Source organism: Python bivittatus, unplaced genomic scaffold (assembly GCF_059951505.1).
Source record: "Python bivittatus isolate LINGU-HERP-01145 unplaced genomic scaffold, Pbiv_v1 ctg000330_np1212, whole genome shotgun sequence".
NCBI lineage: Eukaryota > Metazoa > Chordata > Lepidosauria > Squamata > Pythonidae > Python > Python bivittatus.
In genome coordinates, this window is record NW_028277058.1 from 43270060 (window position 1) to 43286269 (window position 16210).

At 37.4% G+C, this 16210-nt stretch overlaps 1 protein-coding gene across 2 annotated transcripts in view; it reads left to right on the top strand.

Moving 5' to 3' along the window:
- The first annotated feature begins 4550 nt into the window (after nt 1–4550).
- The window catches only part of IGF1 (insulin like growth factor 1), a 62301-nt gene continuing 50641 nt past the window's right edge, over nt 4551–16210 (top strand). The window contains exons 1-2 of one of the 2 annotated variants that reach the window (XM_007419939.3): nt 4551–4875; nt 12935–13097. In XM_007419939.3, the coding sequence (XP_007420001.1) occupies nt 4813–4875; nt 12935–13097 (226 nt within the window). In that variant the 5' untranslated portion in view covers nt 4551–4812. Of the gene's footprint in view, nt 4876–7313; nt 7388–12934; nt 13098–16210 lie in introns of those variants that run through there. The other variant, XM_025171255.1, reaches the window with a different exon arrangement.

The following is a 16210-nucleotide window of genomic DNA, read 5'->3' on the forward strand; positions in this document are numbered from 1 at the left end:
TTGTGAGCCGCCCAGAGTCACCCACTGGGGGAGATGGGCGGCATACAAATTTGAAAAATAAAAATAAATAACATAAATAAATAATTCAGCAGTGGCTAAATTACTTACGGGTTTCATTGGCTTAGTTTGCTCATCACATGAAGGACACTTCTGCTTTGGTTCCCAGACCTCAGAAACAGGCAGATGCCATTCTGCAAGTGTCCTTATCATTGCTGTCTTCCAAATACTGGTGCTCCAGAACCAACCAGTGTTTCCCAAATGGGGAACCAAAAGTGAAACCAAATGGGGAAACGCGAACCTCCGCTTCCAACCGAGACCCAACATCCAACTTTCTTTGGTGATGTTAGGTTTCAAAGTGAGGGGAAGAAAAAGGCCCCTTGGTTTAAGAAGCACGGGGAAATGGAGCCAGGTACTATGGTGCCTTATCTTCAACAGGGAGGAGCTAGGAGGCTGGACAAGGTGATAATTCTTGCCCATGAGAAATGGCCCATCTTACAGCTTCTGCATGAAGCTGCAGAATTGTTTTTGCAGGCTTTCTTCCTGAACTGGAATTGAATTAGAAGTGGTGCAGAAGCCCAACAGGGTTGTGGGAACAGAAGAGCATTGATTTCAAGTAAGTGCAACTGCTGCAAATGGAAGGGCCCTAATCCATGAAGTTTGACTTAAAGTGATGTGTGAACCTAGTCCAAGCAGACCACTATGATCTGGTAAAAAAAAAAAAATGTTTGTGTAGTGTTATATGTGAAGGCAGTCACTCTCATTATATTTGACTGTAATAAACAATATGAGAAACACAAAAACTAGGCTTTAGTTCTTGAATCATCCATAGGCTGACTAAAACAGGGCCTGTCCAGCATATCTTTCTATTTGAGAAGAAGGAAAGAATGTCTTCTCCATCCCACATAAAACAACAAATCAGCAGCTGATTTTTACTTCTACACTGGCAATAGCATAGCAGGGCTGTGCATACTTCAAACATGCTTTGGAAAAGAAGCTTTGGTACATGCAGGAACATGAATGTAGCACCTCTTTAAAAAAAAAAACTTTTTCAGGCATCCATATATAAGCCATAAAAAGGGTGCCAACTGCTTTAATGAATCACAAGCCTGAAGCCTATGACTGCTTTAATAAGTCACATTAAGAATATAACAGCTTCCATGGGAGCTTAAGACATAGGTGCTTTAATGAGGTGTGGTGTTCATGTTACTGCAGGTTCCTCAGCTTTTCTGAAATATTTTCAAAGCATACTCAGCCTCTGTTGGACAGTGCTCTTCACATACTTGAAAGAAATTGCCTTTTGAAGGGAGATAATACAGGCCTAATGGCACTTAACAACTTTTTTTTCTTTTCATATAATTTTTATTAAAGATTTTTAAAAAGAAAATAAAGAACTAATATATAGTAGGAAAAAGGAAAGAAAAAGAGATCAAAAGGAAAATCAAAAGTGAAAGAAAGAAAAAAGTGAAAGAAAAATAGAAAAGAAAGAAAAAAGATAGCTTCTGATTTTCTTTGTAGCAGTTATATGTACAACTATAAGTTTACCTCTTACTCTACAATATACCTCTCTTCTTTCTATAATCCATTCTATCTAATCATCAAAATCATAAATCATAAGTTCATCTTTTCTGTTTCATGCAAAAAGTCTATAAGGGGTTTCCAGTCAGCAATAAATGTAGATACTGTTTTTTCTCTAATCAAAGCAGTAAATTTGGCCATTTCAGCAAGTTCCATCATTTTCACCAACCATTCCTCCATTGTGAGTAATGACAAAACTTTCCATCTTTGTGCATATAGTAATCTTGCTGCAGTAAACAAAATTCCATTACATTTTTCCAGCTGTTTGTCCATCAGTCCCAAAAGAAAAACTTCTGGTTTCAATTGTATATTAATCTTTAAAGTCCTCTGAATCAGTGTATGAATTTGTATCCAAAATGCTGTAGCTTTTTTACACGTCCACCAAACAATAAAATGTCCCTTCTTGTTCATATTTCCAACTTAAATTTGAAATGCCCTTTATATGTTCTTGACAATTCTTTTGGAGACATATACCAACAATACATCATCTTATAAAAATTCTCGTTAAGGTTATAACATAATGTAAATTTCAGTCGTTTCAACCACATATTTTCCCATTGTTCCATCTGTATATTATAACCAAAAATTTTAGCCCACTTTATCATACATTGCTTCACTTGTTCTTCTGTTTCAAATTTCAATAAAAGTCTATACATTTTAGCAATTACATGTTTGTCATTTGTACACAATTCTATTTCAAAGCCAGTCTTAGAATGTTCAAAACCATAAATTCATTTGTCTACTTTAAATTTTTCCAATAATTGCAAATAAGAAAACCATTGACAGCTACGTCCCTCACCCACCAGTTCTTCTCTTGATTTTATTTTACATTCCCCTTGATAAAATTCTAGTATTTCATGATAAGTTAGCCATTTGTGTTTGTTTATCATTTCTCATCTATAAACACTTCTTTGCTGAGAGCCACAAGGTATTTTTGGGCACAACCTGGATTTGTATCTGTTCCAAATTCTCAATATGGCATGTCTAATATAAATGAATTTTAAAATCCACATTGACCTTGGCTTTGTCATACCACAAATATCCATGCCACCCAAATCTCAGGTCGTGTCCTCCTAACTCCAAAAGCCTTCTGTTTCTCAACAGCATCCACTCATTCATCCAAACCAAACAGCAAGCTGCAAAGTACAATTTCAAATCAGGCAAACCCAATCCCCCTCTTTCCTTTGCATCTTGTAGTACCTTATACTTAACTTGTGGTTTTTTTCCCTTGCAACACAAATTTAGATATAACCTTCTGCCACTGTTTAAATGGTGCATCGGTTGTCAAAACAGGTACACCTTTATATTCCAACACTTTACTTCTCATGCTTCAGAATCTGTTTCACTCTTCCTAATGATGGATAAAGTTTGCAATAGTTTGGGGCAAACCACTCTTTCAGCTTTAGAATTTCATCTGAAACATGGAGAAAGTAGCTTTTCCCCCCTTTTCACTGTGTAAGAAATCCCCAACAACTTGCAAAGAAAAATGCAATGCATTTATTGCTTTGATAGAAAGCATACTTTGACTCTTGCATGTGGTAATTCTCATTGTCTTAAACTGTATATAATTTATACAGATCATGTCTATTACATTGCATTTTTATATTTTCAACTTAATTTAACTGATAAATAGCATCATATCCTCATATTTCTGGCCACTATGTGTTATTCATAAATTAGAAAAAATTGAGGAGAAAAGAATAAAGATGTAAAAGATGTACATCTGCTAATAGATGGGAGGTGACATATCAGCAATTTTGATAATATGCCTCCAAAGATGCTTATCATTTAAGATACTTTCTCCTCGGTATTTAAGGGGCAGCTTGGTCTATAGATACAGGCAGATGATAAAGTCGGTTCCCCTACCATGAACAGCTCCACTGCCCAATTCTTTCTGTTATTAATAGGAGTTGGCCAACTTTTTAGACAAGCAGGATCTCAGCTGTCTTATGTGAAGTCAAGCTATTTATCCATCTAACTTTCTACAATCTATTCATGACTGGGAATAGGATCCCCCACCCCCACCCTGGATTCGTCTTAGAAAGGTCTTTCTTGCCTTGTGAAGATTGTTATTGAACAACCTGGTATCTTCAAACCACAGTCCCTTCCTGAAGACCCCTCCCTAATATTTTAATACAGAGTTGTACAACATGCAGCTCCTCCAGCCTCAACTACCAAAATCAGTGACATAGTTTCCTGCCATTTTGAGTGAAATACAAAATGTTAAAGCAGGTGTAACACTTGTAAAAAACAAACAAACATCCTTCATCCTGGAAAAAATCAGACTGCCTTGACTGCGCCCATTTTGCATCATCACTCCTTTCGTTGCTGTCCTTGCCCATTCAGCAGTGCTAAAAGGGGACTATACCCTTCAAGCTTGCTTTAACTAAAAGAAAAAGCAAAGTGTCATGAAACATCCATGAAGAGGTGGGACAGAAGAAAAAACAAATGTGTCACTCTTGTCAAGATGCAATTATGTATTTCAGAGGGTTTCATAAAAAAGCACGAGGAGATGTACTGTGTATGGATTAGCCATTCTTATAGGAATCAGATGGCAAATGGTGATTTTAGCACTGGCATTAGGAAGAGCTGGTTTTGACGACGGCCACCATGCAGAAATGTCCAGCAGCTTTTTGGATAGTATAGTGCAAAGGTAACTGAGTCAACCTCTGGGTATATATGGCAGCCAGCTGAAACATGACCACTTGTATGTTTCATTTCTTATTGCAGCTTCAGCTTCTCTGAGTTCTCAAACTATATTTTCCTGTCTTCCATTCACAAGCGTGCATTCTTTTAAAGAGGGAGGGGGATTGGGTGGAAAAAACCCAACGACACTTCAGTGCTCCAGTTTCAAAATGCAAAGGTATGATGTTATTTGTCATTGTGCCCAAAAAATCCTTACTCAGTAACTTTGCCAGAAGAGGGAGAGAGAGAGGGAGAGAAAGGAGAGAGAGAGAGCGAGAGAGAGAGCGAGAGAGAGAGCGAGAGAAAGCAAATGCTCCTCCAGCTGTTTCCTGTCTACAGTGTCTGTAATGTAGATAAATGTGAGGATTTTCTCTAAATCTTCTTCTGTTTGCTAAATCTCACTCTCAAATCAGAGCAGATCAAGCCTGCGCAATGGAATAAAACTCCTCAATATTGATATGTGAACATCTCCTGGATTTCTTTTTCTTTTTATTCCCCCCTCATTATTCCTCTGCTAACCAATTCATTTCCAGAGTTTGCACTTAAGAAGCAATGGGGAAAATCAACAGTCTTTCAACACTATTATTTAAGTGCTGCTTTTGTGATTTCTTGAAGGTAAATCTTTCTTCCTATTTGATTTCTTTTTAAATATATATATATATATATTTATAATTTTGTTGTATGTATAATCAGATTTTGGCTTGAAGATTGCTAGGACTTTCAGTGGCATTATTTCTCCCCTGGGAATTTATTTCTAAACTGCTGAACAATTTTAGCACAGTTGAGAAATGACTGCAAGGAATGACTGCTCTGAACACAGCTTAGAAACTGTAAAGGTGAATCTATGGCAGGTACTTAAGAATTCAACTTGGATTAGAGAAACTTTCTGCAAAAATTCTTGCTCTGTCATATCTAAAATTCCCACTTACATCATTTGCTGTGGCTAATAACTGCTGAGTTGGATACAAGCAGTTTTGAATTTCACTGCAGGTGCAGCTGTTGACATTGTGATACCCATTAGACATCAAGTAGCTGATTCAGTTCTCTGAGATTTTTATATACCCAGAAGTAACCCAGAGTGTATAGTCTTTATGGCAGCTGTTTATTGGCATCAATGTACATTTAGACTTTTTTACTGGTTTCCTGTTAAAGTTTGCTTTTCCTTTTCTAGAAGAGAAACCATGCACAGCTCTTTCTGCTCAGGCAGATTCATGCTAAGTTTAAGCAATTATGCAGTAAGAAAAGTGAACAAACTATTTTCTCCAGTTTTATTTTACTTTGACAAAGAAGCTTTTTGTCAAGCAAAGTTTGATAGGATTTTTAAAAGTATCCTGTATTCACTGCTTCTTAGAAACATAACACTCTTTTTAGATAGATTTGACTTCAGTAGATCCACTGACCTCTGTTTTTGTCAGCTGGCCTCAAGTTTCCATTCTCAGCAAAATTATATCCTTCAAGAATAAAGTTTTGTTTTTCCATTTTGTAGGCAGAGTTGTGTGCAGCTGACAGTCTCCAATGCTGTAGGTGCCAATTTAGTTTTGTTTTTACTTTTTTACAGCTACCTTGCCTGAGTAGGATTTATCCATTTTACTTTAATAGAGAGAAAGGATTTTATAACATATCTAGAGTAGGAATAAACAGGGTGTCATACAAATATTACTGAAACCAAAAGCCATTGGAGGGTCATGGTTATAATTGCAGAACTATGGACAGCATCCAATGTTCAGTTGATTGGAAAGAAGAAGATAAATTAGAACTTTTATTATAAGGTTCCCAACATAATACAGATTCCAAATCACAATTAATTAGCAGAGTGTAGTGACATAAACTGAATTTATAAAAGAAGGCAGACTCCCTACTACTAAACAAGTTAGCTGAGAACCAAATCCTATTAAATTTAGAGGGATTTGTAGCTGAATCCTATGCAGGCATGTTTAGAAGAAAGTCCAACAAGTTAAATGGGACTTATTACCAGGTAAGTGTTTATAAGATTGCAACCTTAGTTCCAAGTGATATATTAAGATTATAATGCTATTCTTGAAGTTCTAAGGATATCCTTGAAATTACTACTGTGGGGACTTCTCCCAACCTCCTTCTGGATAATGTTAGCTGTAATGAGCTCTTCCATAGCAATTAATTCATCAGTATAGTTTGTGAATGCCAATTGGTAGAAAAAGAATACCCTGTACACAAAGGCATAACATGATACAACATTTGTATCTCCCTATTCTGAGAGCTTAAGGGAAGGTGAGTCTGATAGATTCTATATATCACTTCCTGCAACTACTGAGTGCCAGGACCTGGATAGCTCCTAAAGTTAATGTATTGCATATAGTCTTTTGAAGTGCAAAGGTCCATGAGTTCAGTTCCTGATAGAGCATTTGAACCCCATAGAATAACATCTGGCTACCTATGTATAATGAGTCCCTAATAGAACAAAACCACTCACATTGTCCTGGTGGTCAATGTACCTATGTTTGATTTCTTGTTCAAAGCTTCCTTGGTGTCATTTTGATTCCATATATTGCCTTATTTACCTGATGATGATGTCTGATCAAATGGCAGCTCACGTGTGTTTTTCCTTAGCATGGGTTGATACTTCTATCTATGGTGTTCTTATTCCAACTACCGTGTCTCTGAAAAGCACTTTCAGTAAACTATAAGCACTATTATTTTAGATAGTCACAAACCGGCAGGCATCCAAATTTCACTCAAGCATTTTTGTACACACTGCTTGATTTAAAGCTTGCTGAATGGGAGGAGTTGGGGGAGGGCAAAGGAAGGTGTTAAAGCCAAGTAGCAAGCCATCTGCTGGCTGCTTTAAGAGCCACTGTCTTGGACTGCTGTGCTCCAGATGCAGGAGATACTGGATCTTCTCCTGAACAAGAGATCTGTTGAAATCCCAGCTGTGAAATATAATTGGTCATTCATTACCACATTGTTTAGCCAATCTTGCATAGTACAGAGTTGGACTCAGAGTCCAGATTTAATCAGGCACTCTGATAAATCCCACCCACTTGTCAGGACTTGCTTTTAAAGGCCTCTGCCTTCAATTCAAATTGGACACACAATAAATTGGGGACACTCTGATCTATTGAAAAGACAAGCAGCCAAATTGTTAATTATCGTAAGTATTTTTTTTAATGACTCCAGCCTTCCCATCTAAACAGAAAAGAACTATTAAATTATATCAGATAATTTTCTGTCAGATAAATCTTCAAAAACACTATTATATGATTTATGGAATAGGATTTTGGTCCATTTGACCAAAAATATAGGAATCCATTATTTCTTCTTTCCCAAATTTGTAAAGATATTATGGTTTTACAACCTAGGAGAAAATATTGAACTTCTAGGCAAGTGTGTGGTGTCACATTCTTGGCTCACACAAAGGAATGGGAATAACACAGAGTCCCATTCTCTTGTCCTAGAACTGATATTTCTTTTTTACAGTGTGCAAAGTCTGCTGCAGTCTCAGAAAAAATAACATTGTTAAATGAAGTTTATGTTTGAGGCCAAGCCAACTGGGATCAAAGAACACTGTGTTAAATACACAGTGTTCTTTAGTAGGTACGCAATGCCATTTCATTGGGACTAAGTTGGGAGAGCTTTTTGAATTGCACCCTTGGGAGCAAGACTGTGAAATCAGGTGATTTACCTCTGCCTTAAATACCTTTGAGGTATAATTAAATAGAGGAAAATGATATTATGAAAACTGGGACTATTCTTAGTTTCCACAATCAAACATAATGACCCTTCTTTCTGCTTCATATCTGTCTGTCTTTCACATTCTACTTTTCTGGAATATCATGTATTGAAGATGATAAATAGCTGTTTCATCTTCATTCACTCCTTTAAATAACTTTCTGTTCTTATATTGGATGTTTCCATCATGATAAATGAAGGTGTTGATCCCATCTATTATTATCTTCTGTTATAGGGTTGGCTAGTCATTACAGATGAGCTTTTGTAGAGAAATGCTTTGCAGATAATGTGAAGGCCAAGCTAGGCATTGCTAAGAGTTGGTTTCTGTTTGTGGTTTTGATTCCCTCCCCCAGGAACAAATAACATGTGTATCTTGTCTGCCTGTCTGTCTGTCTATCTCTCTCTCTCTCTCTCAAAATAAAGGAATGCTTTTGGAGAAAGCTACATAGAGGGAAAACTTGCTTTTCAAACACATATTTAGGCAAGTAACCTATGCAATCATTCCAGCCATTAACAGTAAAGTCTTTGGCAATCAAGCCTTTTCCTATCTACTGAACATCATTGTGATTTTCAATTATACTAGAATGTGGCAAAATTCTGGGAGGATGGGACCAAGAGGGATGATCATGATGATAATGCTGAATCCTTGTCATTTAGCAATAGATGGAGATAAATTACTTCAGCTGTACTGTACTATTAGCACAGATGCTGAGTTATCACAAGTATACAGAAGTACAAAAAATATTTAAGGAAGTACACTCACTCATGCATAACTCTAAATGTAACCCAATCAAGATTTGGCATACTATGTAGCAGTCGTGGAATACTCAGAATCAATATATAGCTGGTACAGAGAAATGGAGTAGAGCATCATGGCTGCCTGGGTTAAGCATGGAACTGAAAAACTCCTCACTACAATGTTTTGTTACAAGTGTGAGAATTTCTAAGCTGCAGTTGTTGAGGTACTCCCAATTCTTAGTGAATTCAACTAGGTATTTTGTAATTTCCAGAGTTTGATGGTGCTTGTGTTTGCAATTTCTGCCCATTCCTCCCAGTGATTAAATTGTCTCTGATGTCCAAAAAAGATTAGCATACTGCAGCTGCCTTGTGCTGCTCCAGTAACACAACACAGCTGCTGATCCTAATTTAAACATCATTTATACAGGAGTTTAAAACTGCTTTGGTAGCTGGATCACGTCCAATCTATTTGGCCTTGCCCTTCACAGTTGAACTATACTATATCTGTTGAGTTAAGGCCTCTGAAAACTTAGAATAAGCTGCCAGGATCAATAGATGTTTGGGTGGGGAACCCCTCTGTTTTTAATAGTTCAGCACAAGAAAGCATTTAAAAGGGAGATAGATCCAACCTTTTTTTTTTATGCCACCCTTTCCCATTAATAATTGGAGAAGTTGTGTGAAGGTTAAAAGATCCAGGAGTTTTGCTTGAACTGAAATTAGGTAGTCTAACTCTTCAATACGGTGGGGCTCAGTTTATCAAATCTTGCAGATGCCTTCATAGTACTGATTCACATGAATTTAATGCATAGGAGACGGTTGTGGATGTCAACAAATGACCCATGGATTTCTTTAGGAGTGTATTGCAAGATAGAAATCAACTACCACACCCACATACACTGCTAAGGTGCATATTTATCTGATTTAAAAGTTGCCCAAAGAAGTAAAAGATTTTTCTGAAAGTAACATATTTTTCACAATTGCATGCTAAAGGGGAAATATTTTTAATTGCTTTAACTTTATTTTGAAAATCATTTTATGTTAATAGATTTTTCTCAGATAAATTTGCCTTGACAACTATGAATATTAGGAAAAGTTGTATACAAAAGCTCTCTAAATTAAGAAATGTTGCAATGTAAATGGATATAAAGTAGGTGTGTATATATATTTTGCTCTATTAATGCAAAGTACAAAACAGAGGGATTTGTATTGGTCCAAACTAGGTAGGTGATGTCTTGACTTGATCCATGTTTTAGTTTTGGCCAGTGATGGAATACTGTGAATTTCCCATCAAAGAATGCCTGAATCTAGGCCTCTCCCTGAAAGCTTCAGCTTCTTTACTTAGTCCACCAACTCCTAATGTGTGCAAATAATAATAATTTATTAAATTTATATGCTGTCCAACTCCTAGCAACTCTGAGCAATTGCAAGAAAAGTGTGCAGCTGTTAAGTAGTGATCAGAATCAACACCTGCTTATTGATACTCTAGTTCCAAATTATTTGTTTCAGTCAACTGGCTATAATATAAATAAGTGGATAGATAAGAAGCAAAAAACAACTAAATGAAATAAGCATTATATCTGCAAATTATTCATCTCAATTTAAGGATAATAATTGTTTCACAAAAGAAAATACTTGAGTAGAATGTAATGAATTTAGATTTGGGAAAATATACCTTTTCTTTAAAGATCAGTGATCACAGCTGTAGCTGCTAAATTGGCTGTAGTCTCTTTAGTGTTCAAATAAGTTTGAATTTTTTTAAAATGAAGTTTCCTTAATAGAAATAAAAATCAATTATTGGGAGATAGAATAAAGAACACAGTCCAGTGTTTTCTCTGCACCACATTGACATGGTTTAGCCTCCAGTGCCAAAGTAATCTCAAAACCTATTTCTATAACTGCTATAACAAAGAATTTCCCACCTATTAGAATATGCTGATGAACAAGTGAAACAAAAGCTAGAATGCAGGTGAAGCAAACTTCTGCTGAATTTAACTGAATTAAAATTCATCATTGAGCCTACTCTTTAGGGTAAGGAAAGTGAAGTGTGTCTTCCCCATTTCCATTACTTCTTCTTACAGTCATCCAGTAAATCTTGTTCATTGGTGATGGATCCATTGCAGTCCAGAAAGAGAGATGATTGCACCCTCAAAGGCACTTTGTGTTCAGTTTGCAAGACTCTCTGAAAACAAATTGCCCAGTTATCTCAAAGTTACTGGACAAAATTATTGGTGCAATTCCAGTACAGGTATTCAGAGCATTTGTTGAATGGGGTTCAGTTGCTGAGATCTGCAGATGTAGAGAAAATGTTCGTGCATAGGCAAGCAATCACACGTAGACTTGATTCTTGCCCTTACTGCCTTATTGTATTTAATAAGGAAAAAAACTGGCTGAATTCAGAAGGTGGTAAATTCTTCCTTAAGCGAAGGAGCTGTTCTGGCCTTTTAAAAGAGGCAACATTCAGACTGTTAAAAAGAAAAAAAAAGACTAGAGCTAACAACCCCTTCTGGGGCAATGTATTTGAGCGGATGGTTGGTTCACCACTCCAGGATCTCTCAGACCTTTTAATAGGTTGGATCGCTGTCTGAGCTGAAGTTGATAATGGAGCACTGAATTAGTGCCCCTGCTCCTTCTAAGGAGATTCCAGAAAGCAGTCATAGAGCATTATTATTCTGTTTCATACCAAGTATGCAGTGAGGTTTCTCAGGACTCTGTTTTATTTTCTATGCTCTTTAAACAGCTATATGAAACCATTAGAGGTATAGTTTTATGGAGTAAAGTGTCACCAATAAGCAGGTGATACTCAGCTCTATTGCTTGGTGCCAACTGGTACAGGTACCCTAGCAACTGATATCCTGAACCAATGCCAGAGCAGGACAATGGACTGGATGAGAGCTAATAAACTGAGACTAAATTCCAATTAGACAGAGATATGGGCTGTGAGTGGCTCATCTGCTCTGTCCCATGGTGTATTTCTTCTCCAGATGCCTGTTGACCCTCTTAAAAAAATCTTGGGATTCAAGAGGACGTATGATGCCTCCTAGCCAGGACCTCATTGCACCAAGCATATACCAGTGACTTCTTCCCAGCAGATAGTCATACACATCGCACTTTGTGCAATATACTAGACATTTCCAGTATTCATGCTGGCTTTATACTTTTATATCTCTCTTTTATTTATCAGAGGCTTAGTGCATTGATTATGCATTTTATTCCCAGCAACAAAACATTGACAAATCAGACTGCTGAATTTTAATGTTTTACCTTGGAATGTCGGTAGCACAATCTGGGTAGGGTCTGAAGGCTGCAAAAAACACACACACTGGGGATGCATTTAGCTTATGGACCACAGGCTATGGTAACAGAATGTTGGCTATAGCTTTCCCATATCCTTCTATAAGGTGTACTGCACTTACAGAACTTCCATTAATTTTGATAAAACACTTTGAACTTTTGCCATTCATCAGACAATGTTTCAGTCAAATTTCTAATCTGCTTTGAATTTAACTTCAGGAGAAATCTGGTGATAATCTAAAAATGCCAAGGAATGGCTATAAAAAGGACTAATGATATTTTTTTTCAATTAAATTTTGCTTGAAATGCTTGTATCTTCCCCAATGTGCTTCAGATTTTACTTCAGTCAAAATTTGGGGGGCATACCTCAGATAAAAGGCATGAAGTGAAACAACAGACAATTCTCAAAGGTCAGAAAGCCTGAACAAAAGAAAACTGGAGTTCTAATCTGGGAGTAGTCCTGTATCCTAATTTACAAAAGTTTTCTGTTTGAAATATTGTCCAGGATCTGTTTGAATGAAGAATCTCACCTGTATAAAAGACTGTCCAATCAAATCAGTTTAAAATAAAGAACCATCAGAAATAGAAATATGAAGTTGCCCATAGACATTAGCCACTGGACAGACAAGGCCCATGGTTATTTGAGCAGAATTTTCCTCAATATGTAATAATTCTTTCTAAATGGGCCTCTGTGCTAATAAATCAGCATATGTAAATTCTATTTAGATAAGCATCTTCTCTCATCCTTTTTATTAATGTAATCCATCCCCCTTTTCTTTTCTTTCACCAATATTTAAGTTGCCTTTCCCCAATCTTTTATCGAAGCTACCACATCTGGAAAGGACCAGGCTGGGAGAGTTCTTGGTGCAAGTAGCCCAATTCTGGGATTTTCTGAGAAACTCTGACATGGTTTTTTTTTTTTTTTCTACTTCATTTACAGGTGAAGATGCTTACTGCTTCATCCATTAATTTCTTCTACTTTGGCCTGTGTTTGCTTACATTAACCAGCTCTTCTGCTGCTGCTGCTGGCCAAGAGACACTTTGTGGTGCTGAGTTGGTTGATGCTCTTCAATTTGTCTGCGGAGATAGAGGCTTTTATTTCAGTAAGTTTGATCATCCATTATTCCTTCTCTCACTGAAAAGTCTTATCAGTTTTACCAGCAGTCTTCCGGGGAATGCAAATTTTGGAGTCATGCTCATCAACTACAAACTCCTGTTCTTTCTATTCCCTCATGCCTGTGTGTAAAAGCATATGTGTATGTATTATATTAATCATGTAATAGTATATATAAATAATAATAGGATTCTCTGAAATTCTAGTTTGTAGGCCAAATAATGTACATTATTTTGTGTGGGTTCAACATCTTCCTACCCACTCCTCACTTAAAAAAAGACTTGAAGAATATTATACCTTCTAACTACTACTTTTTCTTTTTGTCTTGTTGTATTTACTGATTTCACCTCACTTCCACCCTAAGAATTTCCTCAGATACAAGATGCTGCATCTGGAAATGCTTTAGAACTGCACAATTTCCCTTTTAAGCAAATTAAAAACTGGGTGTTATTTCATTCTTACAGTACTTCCAACATCTGATCTTTGTGGTTATGTGAACTGTTATTAAAGTAGGGAGTGCAGGAGGCAGGAAATGATAATATAAAGCAACTACTAAGGGTTGAATGCTGCATTGATCAATCCTTGCTATGGCTTTGGCTTTAAGGTATTTGGAGAACAAGGCTGGAGAAATTTCTGCTTGAAGTTTCATATGAATGTGGCTCCATGAATTAAGAAGGAATGTCATATAATGGAAGGCTTAGTGGCTTGTGTGTGAGAAACCTTGACTTTAATATCCAACCCTTTGCTTAAAAGAATTATTTAACTGGAATTGTGAAGTAAGAGTTCAGGATATTGTTTCTTAGTTACTGTCCTGGCCTTCCCTTGGAACTCAGGCTTGCCCCATCTCTTAATGTTTTGGAAGTTGCTTAAGACTGAAATTTTCTTTAGAACATTTGGCAATGCCATCTTATCCTATTTTTAGTTTCAAATTAGTTGTTTTGTATTTGTACCTTGGTTGCATAATTTTAATGATTTGTTTTATTTTTTATTGTGGATGTTTTAATTATATTGTTGTAAACTGCCATGAGTCTTTCTGATTCAGCACTGATGAATTCAGCAACCATTCCTGGACCTTATTATCCCCAAATGTTGCATCGTTCTGAGAATTTTTTACTAGTTGACCTCCACTGTCCTGAAACACTCTAATATCTGCACACTTTGATAGCAAAAATGGCTCCTGTTGTCCCCAGCCTCCCGAGCACTGACTGATGATATTCTATGATGATGATGATGATTAATATCTACTTCATATATTAAAGCTTCCGCTGGTGCTTCAATTTTTTTCAATAGGCTTAATACACTTATGAAACAATCATAGTGCTAGTGTCAGAACCCTGCTCACTGCTACCCTCATAAAACATTTTTTTACATGCACCCCACAGACATAGCTGCATAAAGCTTGAGTACTCATGTTTTTCTCTAATTATAGACCAACATTCTTTATTATATTTGAAGACAGCAAAGTATAAGAGGCACAGATAAGCATCCTGGCACACAACCTCTTTTCTTAACACCTGCTTGCAGCTGTCAACTAAGGGCTGCCAATGTGGTGGAAGTTAGTTTGTTTCAACAAAGCACAGTTTAAGGTTATTCACAGTTTGCGAACTTGTGCATATTAGAATACACCAGGATTAACTGAAAATGTGAGTGAAAGATTTTGAATTCCTCCTGGTTCCATTATACTGGGAAAGGGGAGAACAAGGCTCAGTGTGACTCATGCCTTCGCATTCTGCATAAATAAGGCCTCCATGCATTCTTTTTATCAGTTACGATATTCAAGGACTTAGTGTTCAAGCATTGTTCTGCTGCAAGTGTTGAGTCAATGTCGCATTCATAATGACCCACAGAACAGTTTATTCTACTTCAGGGGCCCAATGCTCTTTCCTCATGGACAATCAGTGGAGCTCCAAGTCACTTTTTGTGGCCTGTAATAATACTCAGAGGAAAACTAAGGCCTGCAGGCCGTGCAGAACTCAGCTGGTGAAGTGTACTGCCAAAGAAGGTGGCATTGCTCCCTATCATTTCAATGGGTGCACCAAGGGAGGTGTGAAGGAATGCCAGGAGGCAACAGCAAAGAGCAGAGTTATGGGAAAAGGGAGATAGGAAAAAGAAGCAGCTGACTTGCTGGCAGTCAAGAACAATAGAATATACCTCACTCACTGCACACACTGTAGGGCAGAGATTGCTAGAAGAACAGCAACAGCAGCAGCTTGCCAGTTTCAGCCAGGTTCTGTGGATCTGGGGCCATAGCTGAGTGTCAGGCGATTGGTGGAGAGATACAAGGTTATGCCAGTCACTGAACCAACAGTTTCAGGCTCAGAAGAAAGGATGATCCTGTACCCAGATAGGGATCACTAAACCACCATCATGGCTAAGGCTAGTGCCTGCTCCCCCTACAACAACAACTTCAACTTGCTCTGCTCCCATTCCCTCCCCTAGTATCTCAGGCAGAAGGCAGGCCTTGTTTTGGGACAGGTTCCATGAAACTAATGAGGGATAACAGCCCAGACCAGGTGTGTGTGTGTGTGTGTGTGCGCGCCATGTGTGTGTGTGTGTGTAGGCATCTCTGCCTCTACTTCCAACAGAGTTCCTGGCATCTTTTCCACAGAACCAGGGGGTATATAAGTGTTTCTCAAACTTGGCAACTTGTGGACTTTAACTCCCAGAATTCTCCAGCCAGCATGCTGGCTGGGGAATTCTGGGAGTTGAAATCCATATGTCTTAAAGTTGCCAAGTTTGAGAAACACTGGGCTATGTTGTTTCCCAGACACTGCTCTGGCAAGACCCATTCACAATATGAATGGACCAATCTCAGTAGCAATACAACAATCTCTTTGCAGCCATAACAAGGGCTAAATGAGAAGGCAAAAAAGGAGCTATGTGGTAATAGTATTTTTAATCAAGTAAATAACTACTGTGTTCCTGTCATTTTCTTCAGTTTTGACTTACTAGAGACTTTTGTACCCATGTATGACAAAGTTTCAGTGTTGTGGTCCTTGAGCTAATGAATCAGTGGTCCCCACAATGATTTGAATTTGAGATCCCCACTCTACATTCTGATTTTCTTCTTCAAATTGTTTTCTAAAAGTGTCTGTGACTACA